Source organism: Oncorhynchus mykiss, chromosome 9 (genome assembly GCF_013265735.2).
Source record: "Oncorhynchus mykiss isolate Arlee chromosome 9, USDA_OmykA_1.1, whole genome shotgun sequence".
NCBI classification, from domain to species: Eukaryota; Metazoa; Chordata; class Actinopteri; order Salmoniformes; family Salmonidae; genus Oncorhynchus; species Oncorhynchus mykiss.
Genome location: NC_048573.1, coordinates 59,365,509 through 59,385,464, shown reverse-complemented (window position 1 = coordinate 59,385,464; position 19,956 = coordinate 59,365,509). Strand labels below are relative to the sequence as shown.

The following is a 19,956-nucleotide window of genomic DNA, read 5'->3' as shown; positions in this document are numbered from 1 at the left end:
TAAACATCAGTACCTTTCTTAAAATCAATACACAGAAGTATATATTTTTAAACCTGCATATTTAGCTAAAAGAAATCCAGGTTAGCAGGCAATATTAACCAGGTGAAATTGTGTCACTTCTCTTGCGTTCATTGCACGCAGAGTCAGTGTAAATGCAACAGTTTGGGCTGCCTAATTTGCCAGAATTTTATGTAATTATGACATAACATTGAAGGTTGTGCAATGTAATAGGAATATTTAGACTTATGGATGCCACCCATTAGATGAAATCCAGGAACGGTTCCGTAATTCACTGAAAGAATAAACGTCTTGTTTTCGAGATGATAGTTTCCAGATTCGACCATATTAATGACCTAAGGCTTGTATTTCTGTGTGTTATTATGTTATAACTAAGTCTATGATTTGATAGAGCAGTCTGACTGAGCGGTGGTAGGCAGCAGCAGGCTCGTAAGCATTCATTCAAACAGCACTTTCGTGTGTTTTGCCAGCAGCTCTTCGCAAGCACAGCGCTGTTTATAACTTCAAGCCTATCAACTCCCAAGATTAGGCTGGTGCAATCGATGTGAAATGGCTAGCTAGTTAGCGGGGTGCGCGTTAAACGTCACTCGCTCTGAGACTTGGAGTAGTTATTTCCCTTGCTCTGCATGGGTAACGCTGCTTCGAGGGTGGCAGTTGTCAATGTGTTCCTGGTTCGAGCCCAGGTAGGAGCGAGGAGATGGACGGAAGCTATACTGTTACACTGGCAATACTAAAGTGCCTATAAGAACATCCAATAGTCAAAGGTTAATGAAATACAAATGGTATAGAGAGAAATAGTCCTATAATTTCTATAATAACTACAACCTAAAACTTCTTACCTGGGAATATTGAAGACTCATGTTAAAAGGAACCACCAGCTTTTATATGTTCTCTTGTTCTGAGCAAGGAACTTAAACGTTAGCTTTCTTACATGGCACATATTGCACTTTCACTTTCTTCTCCAACACTTTGTTTTTGCATTATTTAAACCAAATTGAACATGTTTCATTATTTATTTGAGGCTAAATTGATTTTTATTGATGTATTATATTAAGTTAAAATAAGTGTTCATTCAGTATTGTTGTAATTGTCATTATTACAAATACATTTTTAAAATGGCCGATTAATCAGTATCGGCTTTTTTTGGTCCTCCAATAATCGGTATCATAAAATCATAAATCGGTCAACCTCTACCACACTGCCCTTTCACACTTGGACAAAAGGAACACCTATGAGAGAATGCTATTCATTGACTACAGCTCAGCGTTGAACACCATAGTGCCCTCAAAGCTCATCACTAAGCTAAGGAACCTGGGACTAAACACCTCCCTCTGCAACTGGATCCTGAACTTCCTGACGGGCCGGCCCCAGGTGGTAAGGGTAGGTAACAACACATACGCAACGCTGATCCTCAACATGGGGGCCCCTCTGGGGTGCGTGCTCAGCCCCCTCTTGTACTTCCTATTCACTCCTGACTGCACGGCCAGACACGACTCCAACACCATCATTAAGATTTGCTGATGACACAACAGTGGCAGGCCTAATCACCGATAATGATGAGACAGCCTATAGGGAGGAGGTTAGAGACCTGACCGTGTGGTGCAAGGACAACAATTAACAAGGAGATTATTGTGGACTACAGAAAAAGGAGGACCAAGCATGCCCCCATTCTCATCGAGGGGCTGTAGTGGAGCAGGTTGAGAGCTTCAAGTTTCTGGTGTCCACATCACCAACAAACTAACATGGTCCAAGCACACCAAGACAGTCGTGAAGAGGGCACGACAAAACCTATTCCCCCTCAGGAGACTGAAAATATTTGGCTCATCAAAAGGTTTTACAGCTGCACCATCGAGAACATCCTAATGGGTTGCACCACTACTCAGCCCCGGACCGCAGGGCACTACAGAGGGTAGTACGTAAGGCCCAGTACATCACCGGAGCCAAGCTTCCTGCCATCCAGGACCTCAATACCAGGCGGTGACAGAGGAAGGCCCTAGAAATTGTCAAAGACTCCAGCCACCCTAGTCATAAACTGTTCTCTCTGCTCCACACGGCAAGCAGTACCGGAGCGCCAAGTCTAGGTCCAAGAGGCTCCTAAATAGCTTCTACCCCACGCTGTAAGACTCCTGATCAGCTAATCAAATGGGTACCCAGACTATTTGGTCTACTACACCTGTTGTATTCGGTGCATGTGACAAATACAATTTAATTTGACCACAAGCAGCTGTGCTTGGGAGTCCAGTAGGGCGGTGCACAATTGGCCCAGCGTCGTCTGGGTTTTGTCAGTGTATGCAGTCATTGCAAATAAGAATGTTTATAACGGACTTGCCTAGCTAAATAAAAGCAAACAATCATCACTGGTGTTGTGTGTCTACTGTCCCTTTAATTAATATTTAAGCCCATTGTATTATGTCCACGAGGGTCTCAATAACTTTATAAATGCTGAACTTTAATTATAGGATTGCCCCCTTTTGATGGATACTATTCTCTGATGTTACTTCATGAAGAGCATAATAATTGTAATATTGTACCTGATAAGATCAATAAACTACCTACCTGTATTACTAACCACGTATCCATCCAGTCCTGTTTGAGTAGTCATACGGTATTTAAAAAAAAAAAAAATCACATCTATGGAAACAGGAAGTTTCGGTGCAATTCGATAAATGCAGACATAATTTGTTCGTTTGAAAAGCTGGGATCTTTTTGTATCAATGAACCGTATTACGTGAGAAATGGTGGTGGAAACACCTTTATGTAAATGCTGGCTGCAACCTCATATTGATATAGTAACTATCATATCAAACTACATTGAGTCACGCGATTATATGATGATCGATGCTTGACTGACGTTTAACACAAATATTTTTTAGCTCTTATCCATACTAATCTCATTATGCAGTCTAGACTACCCGCACAGTATCTGCCAGCTGTTGACAAGAGCGCAAATGCCAAGACGAGTAGGCACATTTGCTTTTTAACGCAACAATTTGTGAGAAAACTATGGGTAGGGTTGAAAATGCGATGGAAACACATGGAACTTTAGATTTTTATTCGGTACATGAAAACTTAAGCGAAAAAGTACATTTTGTGTGCACTACATCATCACCCACTGACTTTTATCAGCAACAAGTCCCTTTGCTGTGAACATTGTCTTCGTGGATTGTAGAATATTAGCATGAAAATCTCTCGCCAATTTGATGGAAACCTGGCTTGTGATAAACAAATAGTCAGAAGACTGGTCACCCTATGATATTTACTGCATGTTTGGTAAGATCACTAAAGGGGAACAGACAAACACTATACAAAAGATCCTGTACAGACCAAGATAGTGTAAAAGTACAATCAATGTAGTTCCATTACCCATACTGACAGTGTATGAATGGCAAACTCTATGACATTGCATTCTGAAACAAACATGGGTAATGCCTGCAGGGGGTGAGAACCATTGGAATATAGACACTATACATAAGTGTGAATGCATGATGCAATAATTATGATAGGAAAGGGGGAAGAAAAAAACCCATAAAAAGACATGACTATTGGTCAATTCTACTCTCCAACTAAGGACCAAAAGAGGTAGCCAATTCAAATTCTCCATTCAAGGGTTGTTAGCTTAAATGGTTGCAGGTTCTGGCGTGTGAATCCTTTCAGATGACATATGTTATTATTGTATTATGTTTTACACCCAATGACACTTATGAACTAAACATTTCCGGTATCTTAAAAAAATATATAAATAATTATATAGGACGCTAAATATCAGTGGTTGTCTCTGTCATGGCCAGGTGTGTGTTGACTAAAGTGACAGCTTGAAGGGCATACTACTTCAGGGATCTTGCTATAAGCTGCTGCAGTCACATGCATTTCCAGTGGAGCCCGTAAATAAATTGCTATACAAGTTACACATGCATAAAGCCCCCCCAAAAAACACCCAAGCAATATCTTAACATATTTCTTGGGTCAAGCTCTCTAAATCAATGGGGAGGTAAATTGACTGGTTGAACTTTATGTTTAGAACCTGATACGTTTTTCTTATCTAATTTATATCTTGCACTGAACAAAATCCACAAATACTTGCATAATCGCTGGAGGGTCCTCTCTATTACAAAAAGGCAGCACACAACATGTACACTCAATAAGATTATTTATGTTATTGTACAATCTGCATTTATAACAAATAATAAAAAAAGATTAGTATGATGTACAGTATTCAAATGATCAGGGCTGGACCGATGACTGCCTACCTAGTCTTCTCTAGTCCAACCAGAGCTCCAGTGATGGAAAGGGGAGGGGCCAGGGCCTGAGAATGGCGCATGTAGAAGTGATTGCATGTTTGTGGGTGTCTGCATTCGTGTGTTCGGCCACACGTACGTCCCTGTGTGTGCGCTTGAGTGTTGGCTGGCAAATTAATTAAAATAAGAAGGGAGGTGGTGGATGGGATGAAAGGATGAACGCAAACAAAAGAGGGAAAAGGAGAAGGAGAGTAGTAGCATGGGCTCAGTTGGTGTAGATCTGGCCCTCTGGTGGCTGGGGGAGCTTCATGTTCTCCTTGCACATCATGAGCCGCCTGAGCTCCTGCAGGACCACACGGATGCTGTAGGAGTTCTGCCACTTGGCCAGTGCAGACACTGCTCGTGTGTCAACCTGCAGGACAGGGAACAATGGAAGGAGAGAAACATTCCATTACACCTCAATCACGCACACTCACAAAACATGACTCAAATCTCTCTATATATTTTGTAGTAATATCATGGTTTGCTGAAGTACTGGTTAGTTGTGAACATATCCCAAAAATGATTCTCTACATAATCTGGTAAAAATAGTTCATTTTTGTATGGATATAAAATGTAAATATAAAAAGTCTACATAAATGCAACTTGTGGAATAGCCTATCCAACGGAACGTACATCTTATACGATCATGCATAACTACATTTAGTATGTTCAAGCAAAGTATTGCCTCTTATTGCATGTGACATTTGTCTGTACTGTAACCTAAACACAGTAGGCATTAGCCCTGCACTGAAATCCATATCTTATTATAGGAGCCAGGAGCAATTGAATCAGTCATTCACTTCAATAAACAATCAAATCCTTAAACATACATAAAAAAAATATCTACAACACAAATGAGACAGCCAATATTAACTTATACAATGGAAACATTTTGAAGGACAAACAGATTTACATACCACACCATTGGAGTTGTGCACACCATTCAAGTTTATCTTAGTTACAAATCTGACAAATGGTGGTGCCTCTGGATATCTGGGCCCACATTCAACCTTCAGACTGTACATCCTATTTTCATAGATTGTCTGAAAAATGACAAAGACATCAGTAAGAATGGGTTTAGCATTACGTTAATAGCTCCACCTTGCCCCTTTGATAGGCTAGCTCAGGGTTGTCAAACCCAGGCCGCATATATAATTCATTTTATTTCCACGCATTTGGAATTTTAAATGCTCCCCAACAGTCCAACTGTTAGCAAGCTGGACAGAGTAGTTTTGATTTGGTTTTAGCTATTTCAATATCGATTAAGATTGTCCCCCGCAAATGTACATTTATTGACAAAAAAAATAATGCATTCTTTGTTTTATAAAACCTGAGCGCCGTATGTTTGACACCCCTGGGGTAGGCGGAATTTTTGACATATTGATTACACCTGTCCAATCCTCTCAGACGTCCACAGTTGCCTAGCGGGGTAGGACCTAAGGGGTTGTTTCTGGACAAGGCCAGTGAGCCAAACTTGGTGGATTCCTGTGAATCAGAGTAGCCAACTCACCCTAGGAGGGCCAATGATCATCCCTCTCCATCTTGTTAAGGTCATGTCCTCATCATCTTCCAAGCCCCAGCTCACTGTCCCATCCCCCACACCTTTCTGGCCTTCTTCCAGCTCTTCAAGCAGCCGGAAGTTACGAGGAACCTTAACGCCTATCAGTGTGTGATACAAACAAGCACAAAACAGAAATGATTGAAATACCACACAAGACAAAGCAAACAGTACATCCCATTGGGTTTCAATATACACAGTGTACAAAACCATGTTCGGCTCTTTCCATGGACTGACCAGGTGAAAGATATCAATAAGGAATCATGTCACTTGTTAAATCCACTTAAAAATCAGTGTTGATGAAGGGGAGGAGACAGGTTAAAGGATTTTTAAGCCTTGAGACATGGATTGTGTATGTATGCCATTCAGAGTGTGAATGGGCAAGACAAAATATTTAAGTGCTTTTGAATGGGGTATTGCAGTAGGTGCCAGGTTTGAGTGTGCCAAGAACTACAATGCTGCTGTTTTTTTCACACAACAGTTTCCCGTGATTATCAATAATGGTCCACCACCCAAAGGACATCCAACCAACTTGACACAACTGTGGGAAGCTTTGGAATCAACATGGGCCAGCATCCCTCTGGAACACTTTTGAAACATTGTAGTCCATGCTCTGACAAATTGAGGCTGTTCTGGGGGCAAAAGGGGTTGCAACTCAATATTAGGAAGATGTTCCTAATGTTTTTTACACTCTGTGTATATGTCAGAAGTTACACACCATGGCAAACTTCGATTCTTCTATAGTGCCCTTTGAATACAATTTAGTGGTGGAAACAGAGCATCTATTATAGCCGCACTTGCCAGGGATTGACTGGTTTTTGCTGCTTGCAAGCCATGCAATATGAAGGATGGGCTAGCTTTGACAGTAAAACCAGTCGAGCGGGTCAGACCACCTGTCTGTGCCAAAACAGTTTGAAAGTGCCACTAACCAGCCATTGGTCACATCATCTGCCAATCACACCTGTACCTGTTCCATTGACCAACAGGCTAGCAGTAGCCAATAAGAGACTGCTATAAAGCCAGATTCCACTTCCTACCAGTCAGTTCCTTCAAGCAGCTCCAGAAAACAGCTGTTGTTCATAAACATCTGAACTGCACCCAACATCTGTCCATAAACCTGTAGATAGGTCTACAGAAGTTAGCTAGGTGGTGAGAGTTTTGCAAGAGACAAGATCAGCAATAACCCAGGGCAGATTTAGTGAGTCGACCCATTCACACTGAGCTTCTGGAAATAATCTGCTATATTCCCAGTCTAGATTATCTGGTAGTCTGATTGGGTATGTGTGTGGGATTTACCTGCCATTTTACCTTTACAACATACAGCTTGTTTTGAGTTTAGCAATAAAACGGATTGTTACTGTATAATTAGGCTTATTACAGCTGTGTAACACATCATTTATTTGTCTGTATTTATAGAGACCACTCTGCATCAATTACCCCACTATCACTGCCCAATGTAATTACAATAAAGCCCCTGACTATTTTGAAGAGTTTTTCAATTATTATTAAGTGTATAACTACTGTAGCTAGCTAATTCAAACGAACGTTACTGGCCTGTATTAGAGAGCAAATTGGAGGTGTGGATTGACGTAATGTGGACGGTAAACATAATCCGCATAAATGTGTGGGTAGCTAGTTAGCCAATTCTCGCTAGTTAACGTTTGCCATTTCAGTTCATTGTAGGCCCAAACGGGTCTGGCCTAAATTCAGATGAGTGAGCTAACGTTAGCTAAATAATTGAGCGCATTAGAAAGTCGATAGGGTCATCTTTCCCACGTACACTGGGTAGTTAGCTAACTAATACAAGTCAAATCAATGTGACTGACAATTTAGCTGAAGTTAGATCACGAAATCACTCCAGTAACAAATCGAGTCGTTATCTGACTAGTTGACTACGCTAGCAAACCAGCTAACTCGTTAGGTAGCTGCTATAACGTGTGCTGACAACATGCAACACACAAACCAGCCAGTTGGAGCTGTTCCTGCGACTAGCTAATAATGAACTAACGTTAGCTAGCTGGTCATTCTCTTGCCAGTGATGTAGTGGACGTAGAAGCTAGCTAACGGGCTAAAAACAACGCTTGATGAATGACGCGGCATTTGATCAGTCGACACAGGTTGACGAGCTCTTTTGCCATGTCAACGGAGTTAAATTTAGCATTAAATATATGGGTAACTATGCAAGGAGAAGTTTTCCAACGGAATTTGCCATGTCATGTTCAATACACTAGAACTTGCGAGACCAAAAGCCTTGTCAGATAGCAGGTGAGGGCTAACTTCGGTAGCTAGAGTTAGCCGCTAGCTAGCAGCTATGCAAAGCCATATTTTAGTAAAATAAGCACTACTTGAGCATTTCTGGAAAGTATCTTGGAACGTATATACACTATCAGCAAACGTTTATTTGAATGTTACGCGAAATTAGTAATGTGGTAGCTAGTCATTTATTTAGCTAAACCGTTTACCTGATCCGGCGGCGACCGCCATCTTGTCGCTTAGTAGCGGGAGCGCGCACGTAAGCATGGTTGGTTGCAGCATGGGAGCGGAGAGATGGGAACGCGCTTGCTCGGGGTAAATTGATCCACATACCTAGTATAAATGGATCCACAGATCAGATTTACCCACCCCAAATCCTAACCAAAAGGGCGATTAAACATTTCTAACCCCGGACCAGTGGTTAGGGGCAACTTGTTCCCAACACTCAATGGGGGGTGAGATATTTTTGATTTACCTAGAGACCACCTTGTGAAAAGTTTAATTCATAGATTTATCATGGTAGTTATTTTGACAATGGCATAGCTATATTTCGAAGAAATATAATAGCATAATACACTTAAAATGACAAAAAACAAATTGAAACTGTGTACAAATGATACTGGACCTTCAGTTTATTGACTGTGTCCAGCTCACTAATGAAAGCCCTAAATTCCCCTCAAAAAGACCACATTTTGACTGAGGAAATATAACCAATTTAGTGCGGCCCGCCGGACCTCGTTGAAGGAATGCACTCCCCGGGGCAAAATTAGTTTGACACCCCTGCGTTCTCATGGATGGTCTTTGTTAGATATGCTTCTAATAGCAATAATGAACACAACTAAGTACTACCTTGTTTTTTAAATTTAGTTTCTTTATAAATATAATCTAAATTGTAAGCCATAAGTAAGCCAACCATTTTGTGCCGATTAAACTAAATTTACATAAACTTAGCTAAGCAGAGAAGACAAGGCCAGCTTTTTAAAATGTCCAAGGAGCACTACAAATTTCATTCAGACAAACATGTCAGAAACACCTGAACAAATCAACAACCATTTATAACATGATTGATCTCATTCTTGACAACAAAAAAAAATAAGGGCATTAGGCAACATCTTCTCTTTTAACATTTAGACAAATCCCAATTGTACACTTTCAACAAGACCTTTAGCTAAATCCATTCATGAAAAAGCATTGTATTAAAGCAATTAGGTCATTAAAATAACTACTAAATCACACATTTACAGTGAGCAACAAAAGTATTGAGACAGTGGCATGTTTTGGCTCTGTACTCCAGCACATGATACAATGACTGAGGTTAAAGTACAGACTGTCAGCTGTAATATGAGGGTATTTGTATCCATAGCGGGTGAACCATATAGATTTTACGTCACTTTTGTACAGTCTCCATTTTAGAGGACCAAAAGTCTTAGGGCCAATTCACTTATGTGTATTAAAGTAGTCAGAAGTCAAATTTGTTGGATGCATTTGCTGTTTGGGTTGTGTTTCAGATAATTTTGTGGCCAATAGAAATTCATTGCAAATAATATTTTATTTTTGGAGTCACTTTTATTGTAAATATGTTCCTAAACATTCTAAATTAATGTGGATGCTACCATGTTTACAGATGATCCTGAATGAATTGTAAATAATGATGCGTGAGAAAGTTAGACACACAAATATCATACCCCCCCCCCCCCCCATCCACCAAGCATCCACATTAATGTAGAAGTGTTTAGGAACAAAAAAAGGACACAATGTATTCCTATTGGGCACAATATTATATATATATAACACAACCAAAACGAACAGCAAATGCATCCAAAAGTTTGTAGAATCACAAGCTTGATGTAATCATTGTATGCTAGTAATATGGGACAAAATACTAAACTTTGGACTAATTCAATACACAAGTGAATTTGGGGGGACTATGTACAAAAAGTGCTGTAATTTCTAAACGGTTCACTCGATATAGATGAAGAAACTCTCAAATTAAAGCCAAATAGACAGTCTGCACTTTAACCTGTCATAGTATCATTTCAAATCCAAAGTGTTAGAGTACAGAGTCAAAACAACTAAATTGTCACAGTCCCAATACTTTGAGTGCTCACTGTACATTACATTAGGTGATCGCTTAGTACAAACTAACACGTCTTAATGTACTGTATCATATTACAACCCATCAGTTAAACCCTGTAACTTCAAATCTGCAATGGCATAACAAATTAAATCTTGCATATACCACAAATTTATCATGGGAAAAAAAATAAAGCAAGTTTGGTATTGGTCAATAGCAACATGATCTGAAAGACTTAAAACGCCCACACCAGTCCCCCTTTGAGCTGAAAGACGATGGCTAGAGATTACCCATGATGTTGCACAACGATTTAAGTCAAGTCTTAATTTTAGTCAAAGTATGATATATTTGGGCTTCAAGTGACAAATCCGAAATGCCCACTTTGTGCAAATCCGTAAGAATGCAGCGTCTTTTCCTATGATACGGCATACAAATTATTTTCAGGGCTGGGTTTTATTTGAATGTTACCACCCACCAGGATGGCATCGTTTATTAAATCAGAAACAGCTGCAAAGTTATTCCTCTTTGGGACTGATAGGACCCAAACAGTCTTGTGTCCACTTGGCCATCTGAGTCATGCAGAAAATGTAAATACAGGGTGAAAACTTGCATTTTTGCACCTCCACTTTTTCATCTTTTCAGAAAATGACCACAATCCATTGGATAATTCGTCAGTATTAGAAATCAAATCCAATTTTAAATTTGACCTTACAATGAAATGCTTACTTACAATCCCTAAACCAACAATGCAGTTCAAGAAAGAGTTAAGAAAAGATTTACAAAATACACTAAAATATAAATCACAATAAAATAAGTATAACAAGGCTATATACAGGGGGTAAGGGTACAGAGTCAATGTGCAGGGTGTGGTGGCTTATTTCTATATTTACCAAATGAGGAGAAACAAACTTCACACATCAGTCAGAGTTATACTTAAACTACATTTTTAATAATAATAAGAGCTTTGCAATAGCCTTCGACTTTCAATGATGAGCTATCTCTAATGAACCATTGAAAGTCACAACAGAAAAGTACAAATATCCTTTATAGCCAATATACACCCCTCTCAACCTACATGACGAACCACAGATTTTAGGAACACTTCACAAAGGGACTTTATAATTGAGAAAGGAGTATCCCTTAGCCAGATAACATTCGCTATAAATTATCATTCAGTTTGGTCCCTAAGACGAGGTTCTAATCTCATTCCAGGTACTTCATAGCACAGAACCATTACCTCATCCAATGGCATAACAAATGTTAACTCTAGATACTCCCATCTCAAGTAAGCCCCCTCATGACCCCATTCCTGGACAAGCTCACTGAGGGGAGTGAGCCTCTAGGTCATACACTATCCCAGAATAAGTACAACATCAGAGAGGACATTTTATTTATTTATTTTACCTTTATTTAACCAGGTAGGCAAGTTGAGAACAAGTTCTCATTTACAATTGCGACCTGGCCAAGATAAAGCAAAGCAGTTCGACAGATACGACGACACAGAGTTACACATGGAGTAAAACAAACATACAGTCAATAATACAATGTGAGCAAATGAGGTGAGAAGGGAGGTAAAGGCAAAAAAGGCCATGGTGGCAAGGTAAATACAATATAGCAAGTAAAACACTGGAATGGTAGTTTTGCAATGGAAGAATGTGCAAAGTAGAAATAAAAATAATGGGGTGCAAAGGAGCAAAATAAATAAATAAATGAAATACAGTTGGGAAAGAGGTAGTTGTTTGGGCTAAATTATAGGTGGGCTATGTACAGGTGCAGTAATCTGTGAGCTGCTCTGACAGTTGGTGCTTAAAGCTAGTGAGGGAGATAAGTGTTTCCAGTTTCAGAGATTTTTGTAGTTCGTTCCAGTCATTGGCAGCAGAGAACTGGAAAGAGAGGCGGCCAAAGAAAGAATAGGTTTTGGGGGTGACTAGAGAGATATACCTGCTGGAGCGTGTGCTACAGGTGGGAGATGCTATGGTTACCAGCGAGCTGAGATAAGGGGGGACTTTACCTAGCAGGGTCTTGTAGATGACATGGAGCCAGTGGGTTTGGCGACGAGTATGAAGCGAGGGCCAGCCAACGAGAGCGTACAGGTCGCAATGGTGGGTAGTATATGGGGCTTTGGTGACAAAACGGATTGCACTGTGATAGACTGCATACAATTTGTTGAGTAGGGTATTGGAGGCTATTTTGTAAATGACATCGCCAAAGTCGAGGATTGGTAGGATGGTCAGTTTTACAAGGATGCTTTGTTGCGAAATAGGAAGCCAATTCTAGATTTAACTTTGGATTCGAGATGTTTGATATGGGTCTAGAAGGAGAGTTTACAGTCTAACCAGACACCTAAGTATTTGTAGTTGTCCACGTATTCTAAGTCAGAGCCATCAAGAGTAGTGATGTTGGACAGGTGGGTAGGTGCAGGTAGCGATCGGTTGAAGAGCATGCATTTAGTTTTACTTGTATTTAAGAGCAATTGGAGGCCACGGAAGGAGAGTTGTATGGCATTGAAGCTTGCCTGGAGGGTTGTTAACACAGTGTCCAAAGAAGGGCAGGAAGTATACAGAATGGTGTCGTCTGCGTAGAGGTGGATCAGAGACTCACCAGCAGCAAGAGCGACATCATTGATGTATACAGAGAAGAGAGTCGGTCCAAGAATTGAACCCTGTGGCACCCCCATAGAGACTGCCAGAGGTCCGGACAACAGACCCTCCGATTTGACACCCTGAACTCTATCAGAGAAGTAGTTGGTGAACCAGGCGAGGCAATCATTTGAGAAACCAAGGCTGTTGAGTCTGCCGATGAGGATGTGGTGATTGACAGAGTCGAAAGCCTTGGCCAGATCAATGAATACGGCTGCACAGTAATGTTTCTTATCGATGGCGGTTAAGATATCGTTTAGGACCTTGAGCGTGGCTGAGGTGCACCCATGACCAGCTCTGAAACCAGATTGCATAGCAGAGAAGGTATGGTGAGATTCGAAATGGTTGGTAATCTGTTTGTTGACTTGGCTTTCGAAGACCTTAGAAAGGCATGGTAGGATAGATATAGGTCTGTAGCAGTTTGGGTCAAGAGTGTCCCCCCCTTTGAAGAGGGGGATGACCGCAGCTGCTTTCCAATCTTTGGGAATCTCAGACGACACGAAAGAGAGGTTGAACAGGCTAGTAATAGGGGTGGCAACAATTTCGGCAGATAATTTTAGAAAGAAAGGGTCCAGATTGTCTAGCCCGGCTGATTTGTAGGGGTCCAGATTTTGCAGCTCTTTCAGAACATCAGCTGAATGGATTTGGGAGAAGGAGAAATGGGGAAGGCTTGGGCGAGTTGCTGTTAGGGGTGCAGTGCTGTTGACAGGGGTTGACAGGGGTAGGAGTAGCCAGGTGGAAAGCATGGCCAGCAGTAGAAAAATGCTTATTGAAATTTTCAATTATGGTGGATTTATCAGTGGTGACAGTGTTTCTTATCTTCAGTGCAGTGGGCAGCTGGGAGGAGGTGTTTTTATTCTCCATACAGTGTCCCAGAACTTTGAGTTAGTGTTGCAAGAAGCAAATTTCTGCTTGAAAAAGCTAGCCTTGGCTTTTCTAACTGCCTGTGTATAATGGTTTCTAGCTTCCCTGAACAGCTGCATATCACGGGGGCTGTTCGATGCTAATGCAGAACGCCATAGGATGTTTTTGTGTTGGTTAAGGGCAGTCAGGTCTGGGGAGAACCAAGGGCTATATCTGTTCCTGGTTCTACATTTCTTGAATGGGGCATGTTTATTTAAGATGGTTAGGAAGGCATTTTTAAAAAATATCCAGGCATCCTCTACTGACGGGATGAGGTCAATATCCTTCCAGGATACCCCGGCCAGGTCGATTAGAAAGGCCTGCTCGCTGAAGTGTTTCAGGGAGCGTTTTACAGTGATGAGAGGAGGTCGTTTGACCACTGACCCATTACGGATGCAGGCAATGAGGCAGTGATCGCTGAGATCTTGGTTGAAGACAGCAGAGGTGTATTTAGAGGGGAAGTTGGTTAGGATGATATCTATGAGGGTGCCCGTGTTTAAGGCTTTGGGGAGGTCCCTGGTAGGTTCATTGATAATTTGTGTGAGATTGAGGGCATCAAGTTTAGATTGTAGGATGGCTGGGGTGTTAAGCATGTTCCAGTTTAGGTCGCCTAGCAGCACGAGCTCTGAAGATAGATGGGGGGCAATCAGTTCACATATGGTGTCCAGAGCACAGCTGGGGGCAGAGGGTGGTCTATAGCAGGTGGCAACAGTGAGAGACTTGTTTTTAGAGAGGTGGATTTTTAAAAGTAGAAGTTCAAATTGTTTGGGTACAGACCTGGATAGTAGGACAGAACTCTGCAGGCTATCTTTGCAGTAGATTGCAACACCGCCCCCTTTGGCAGTTCTATCTTGTCTGAAAATGTTGTAGTTTGGAATTAAAATGTCTGAATTTTTGGTGGTCTTCCTAAGCCAGGATTCAGACACAGCTAGAACATCCGGGTTGGCAGAGTGTGCTAAAGCAGTGAATAGAACAAACTTAGGGAGGAGGCTTCTAATGTTAACATGCATGAAACCAAGGCTATTACGGTTACAGAAGTCGTCAAAAGAGAGCGCCTGGGGAATAGGAGTGGAGCTAGGCACTGCAGGGCCTGGATTCACCTCTACATCGCCAGAGGAACATAGGAGGAGTAGAATACAGGTGCGGCTAAAAGCAATAAGAATTGGTCGTCTAGAACGTCTGGAACAGAGAGTAAAAGGAGGTTTCTGGGGGCGATAAAATAGCATCAAGGTATAATGTACAGACAAAGGTAAGGTAGGATGTGAATACAGTGGAGGTAAACCTAAGTATTGAGTGATGAAGAGAGAGATATCGTCTCTAGAAACATATTGAAACCAGGAGATGTCATTGCATGTGTGGGTGGTGGAACTAATAGGTTGGATAAGGTATAGTGAGCAGGACTAGAGGCTCTACAGTGAAATAAGCCAATAAACACTAACCAGAACAGCAATGGACAAGACGTATTGACATTAAGGAGAGGCATGCTTAGTCGAGTGATCAAAGGGTCCAGTGAGTGGAGAGGTTGGTTGAGGGTCACGGCGATTTAGACAGCTAGCCAGGCCATCGGTAGCAAGCTAGCATAGGATGGAGGTATGTTGTTAGCCACTTCTTGCGTTCGGTCAGTAGATTAGTGGGGTTCCGTGTGGTAGAGGGGATTAATCCAAATCACACAACAACAACAAAAATAAGAACAATAGATATAGATTATAGAGGCCCGAGAAGAAAACATAACAATAAAAATAAATAAATTGTCTGATTGTCTATTCAGATAGCAGCCGGTAAGACAGCTAATGGTTAGCGGGCCGCAGATGGGCGTTCAGGTAACGTCGCGACGGAGGAGCCAGCCGGATCTCCTTCAGGTAGATAACGTCGGCAGTCCAGTTGTGAAGGCCCGGTGGGGCTCCGCGTAGGCAGTAAAACGGGTCCGGATAGGTGACTGCAGCCCAGGAGTGAATGATGGAACTCAGGAGTGATTGACGGAGCTGGCTAGCACCGGAATAATTGATGTTTGCTCCGGAATCGACGAAAGCCGATTGTCACACGGATAGCAGCTAGCTAGCTGTGAGATCCGGGTATGAATGTCCAGAGAGCAGTTGAAATCCAGGGACATGGAGAGAAAAATTGGTCCGGTATGTTCCGTTCCGAGCCGCGCTGCGCCGTACAAAACTGGCGATAGATTTGAGCTAAAGGATAGCTGATGACCACAAACCGTGGTTAGCTGAATACTAACGATTTGCCAGTAAAGAAGCTAACTAGCTTCTGATTAGCTTCTGGATTAGCTTCTGGGCTAGCTCCTGGCTAGCTTCTGGCTAGTTTCTGGCTAGCTTCTTGGAGTTTCTGGCTAGCTTCTTGGAGGATTACAGATCTGAGGTAAATAATACTTTTTTATAAATATAAATTGGTGAGGCGGGTTGCAGGAGAGTGTTTTGAAGATGAGTTGATGGAAAATGAAAATAAAATGTATGTGAAAAAAGTTGTCAATATATATATATATATATATATATATATATATATATATATATATATATACATACATATACACACACACACACACACACAGGACACGACAAGACGAGGACAAAAGACGTCTGAACTGCTATGCGATCTTGGAGTTGATATAATGGTGGAGTGTTTTCTTAACCCACTAAAAATCTGAGCGAGAAGTGCTATTTGAAATCACTACTACATTGCAGTACTTTCTCAAATCCTCATCTTACTCTATATTTCTGATCTCCTTTCTTGAGGTGTAACACTGAAGCCATTGTCACCATAAGGGACCGTCAATCATTTAATTGACATCCACTTTACAAAGACTGAGAAACTCGAAATACTCAAAAACAATGTGACTATAAAATGCATCTCTCACTGGGCATGGACCCAGTATGTTGTCCTTCACATGTCAAGAACTGCCTACCCTAATTTGCCTTAAGTTTTGCTTTACCTTAAGTGCTGGCTCATATTGTCTATATCCAGTTGTCTGGATGGACATAGCATTCATGTACAGTTTTTTTTTAAATGGCCTTAACAATCACAGATGCAGTAATCTCTTGCCTTTCATTTCACTTCTCAATTTGCCAAACCTATTTTGTAACGCTTCTGTGATTTGTTTTCAACCTATTTTTTTTCAGTCTTAAATTTTCTAATATCAACACATTCATTCTCAAATGTATGTAGTCGGTTACGACATTCCTGAGTGGCGTTGACAATAGAGATAGCGGTTACCTCACCTGGCGAATACAAATTCGCGAGCACCTGCGTGTTGTGGACCCCACCGCGCCGTACTCCGTGCCGGTCCATTTGTGCTCCGTAAATCTTTCCCACACCCGTTGACCATTTTCGCCATGTTCCACTCCTGGTTCAACCCATTTCCACAGTCAGGAAACCAACAGATGTGGAAACTACTCAGCACAAGAAACACGCCATTACAAAACATAAGGCGCGCTCGTTTTGCAAGCCGCTTGCTTCTGGCGAAGGTGTACGCCGCGGTGCTCATGAATTTGAGATCAAGCTCAGCCCGCTCTGGTAAGAATCGTACTATTCCGTGGTGCAAATCATGCAGGCCTTTTATTCTGCTATAAAACTACATTGCTTTTCTAACCCTATCACACTACGCTTGCAATCTAAAGCAGCCAATTGTTGAGTTGTACATAGTTCCATAATCACGCGAATAACCAATTAGGTAGTGAGGTGAACAAACTAATTTCCTGACCCCATCCGTGAGAGCTATTGGGTTTGACTGTTAAGGACCGTTGTTCCATGTTCTATGTACCAGGTCATGGTAGCCAAATAGTACGGTCAATTAGGAGAGATAGGCCTTTAATATAAAGGCATGTCACATGTTGAAATTAGGATTTTGGTTAGGTAAAAACACTATGGTTGTACACTTTTTGCAATTTCATAATTTCATTTAATTCTCACCGAACTGTGTTAGGCCAATTTGAGATCATAAATGAAACCATTATTACAATAGATCATTTGGGGGGAGCTACTGGGGTGAGTGACCGAAAGTAAGCTTTACAAAGCCTAGTAGGCAGAGATCTAGGGAAGTTTAGTCATGAGTGAATTGTTGTTTACACTACCCATAGATGGCAGTGTGCAACTATGTACAACACAATAGACAAATTATCATTTTACAGAATCTGACCCAACAAGTCAAAGTGTTGTTGCTTTTCCCAGTCTTCTCAATGGAAAGCTTTGACTCTGTGGGTTACAATATGCCAGGTAATGGATTTACACTCTGCCCTAAATGTGGAATTTCATAAAATCATTCAATCATCTCTACAAATAGTTTGAAATCTACAGTGGCAAAAACGTTATCTGTGAGTAAGGTCATTTGTGGCCTATGCTTAAATGCAGACAGCCATAGACATTAGATGCACATTACAGGAGCTTGTCCCTTTAAATAAGTTTAAAACTAAGTTAAACACTATGATCTGGGGGGCTGTCAAGGTTTTGACCCCTAGTTGCACCACACTTTCCTAATGCTTTGTGTCTGATGTTGTAAATGTGTCTGCAACTTTGTGTGCTGCTATTTTGGCCAGGGTCTCTCTTTTAAAATATATTGGTAATGTACTACAGCTTCCTTGTCATGGAGAGCATTGTGGAATTAAATGTAATTCAAACTTTCTATAAAAGATCCTCACATCCCTCCTCTGATCCTGTTACTCAGACAATTCAGCAGATGAAGAAGCCAGATGTGGAGGTCCTGGGAAGGCGTGGTTACATGGGGTATGCGGTTGTGAGACCGGTTGGATGTACCGCCAAATTCTCTAAAATGACATTGAAGGCGGTTTATGGTAGAGAAATTAACATTACATTATATGGCAACAGTACTGGTGCCACACTCCTTCAAAACTAGAGACATCTGTGGCATTGTGTTGTGTAGCAAAACTGAACATTTTAGATTGGCCTTTTATTGTTCCCAGCACAAGGTGCACTTGTGTAATGATCATGCTGTTTAATCAGCTTCTTGATATGCCACACCTGTCAGGTGGATGGATTATCTGGCAAAGGATAAATGCTCTCTAACAGGGATGTAAACAAATTTGTGTACTAAATTTGAGAGAAATAAGCTTTTTGTGTGTATGGACTATTTCTGGGATCTTTTATTTCAGCCCATGAAACATTGGACCAACACTTTATATGTTGTGTTTATATTTTCGTTCAGTATTTGGATATTTTTAATTGGAAAATACAAGTAGTTGAATATTGGAATGTCTTTCAAAAATGCACTTGGAAAGTATTGGCATGTATTTGAAAATGCTTAGTGTATTTTCAAATAAAAATATTTAGATACTACATGCATTTAAACCCAGGTCTGTTTGGTCCTAGCGGTAATTAAGAAATTTAGAAAAGTTTCAAATAGTAGGCTTTTTATAGGAAATTATTTGAAAATACTTCAAATAAGTAGATTTCCACATTATTTGAAAAATACTAAAATACGCAGCAAATAAATATTTCAAATACATATACTCAAATATACATGTTTTTGAACCAAGCTCCGTAAACTATTACTTTAGGCTTATACTAATAGACTAGTTGTGAATTTCTGCCTTTCTAAGGTCCACCTCTTAAAATTACAATTCAGGGAAAAAAAGTTTGCCCGTGCTGGAAATGGCTATTTCGGTCCACTAATATGCACTACTTCTGTGAAAATCTTTTATCCAGATTTTTCAAGGGGGGGTGTTGCAGCACCCTCAGCACTTCTACTTCCCACAGCTATGTTCATGGCAATGCTAATATGGCTAAAATTCGTTAGCTAGCTAACCAACAACTGTAACTATGTATTTGAGAAACAAGTGCTCATTGTGTAAATGTATTTATATTTTCAATGCAAATTTGGAGACGAATATAGTCTACATGTTGTCAACAGTCTAAGCCAACCCCCTGTGTTTAGCCTCATAGTTCTGCACACATCAATTTTGCTGCTAAACAACTAACCAGTCTACGAAATCAAGTGGGAACAGGTTACCGGTAGTTAGGGGATTTATCACGCTTGCTCCGCCCATTCAGTTTCACACTAGCCTATATATAAACCGTTCCTAGACTCTCACTGCTGTATTACTCATCTATTCTTCAAGTTTCTTTTCTTCAATAACTGAATATTATCACAGTGACATTTTGTCGTCGTGTGCCAAGTTACTTGAGTGTTTTCAGCCAGAATTACGCTTGTAGCCAATACCTCGAGGTGCCCCAGATTTCAATGTTCCCGCAATTCGGCGGGTGTTAAGATCC

The 19,956-nt window shown here is 40.9% G+C and overlaps 1 protein-coding gene across 3 annotated transcripts; it reads right to left on the bottom strand.

Moving 5' to 3' along the window:
• Positions 1 to 3,055: 3,055 nt before the first annotated feature.
• On the bottom strand, positions 3,056 to 10,491 carry LOC110532530 (ubiquitin-conjugating enzyme E2 variant 1). 3 transcript variants are annotated; one of them, XM_021616513.2, is made up of 4 exons: positions 8,316 to 8,438; positions 5,806 to 5,954; positions 5,213 to 5,338; positions 3,056 to 4,665 (listed from the first exon to the last, which is right to left on the bottom strand). In XM_021616513.2, exons 1-4 carry the CDS (start codon positions 8,386 to 8,388, stop codon positions 4,519 to 4,521), a joined length of 495 nt encoding a protein of 164 aa, XP_021472188.1. In that variant the 5' UTR covers positions 8,389 to 8,438; the 3' UTR covers positions 3,056 to 4,518. The 3 variants fall into 3 exon arrangements, with proteins under 3 accessions (XP_021472188.1, XP_021472191.1, XP_036844434.1); XM_036988539.1 differs by lacking the exon at positions 8,316 to 8,438 and adding an exon at positions 10,471 to 10,491 and having other exon boundaries at positions 4,149 to 4,665; XM_021616516.2 differs by lacking the exon at positions 5,213 to 5,338.
• Positions 10,492 to 19,956: the final 9,465 nt, after the last annotated feature.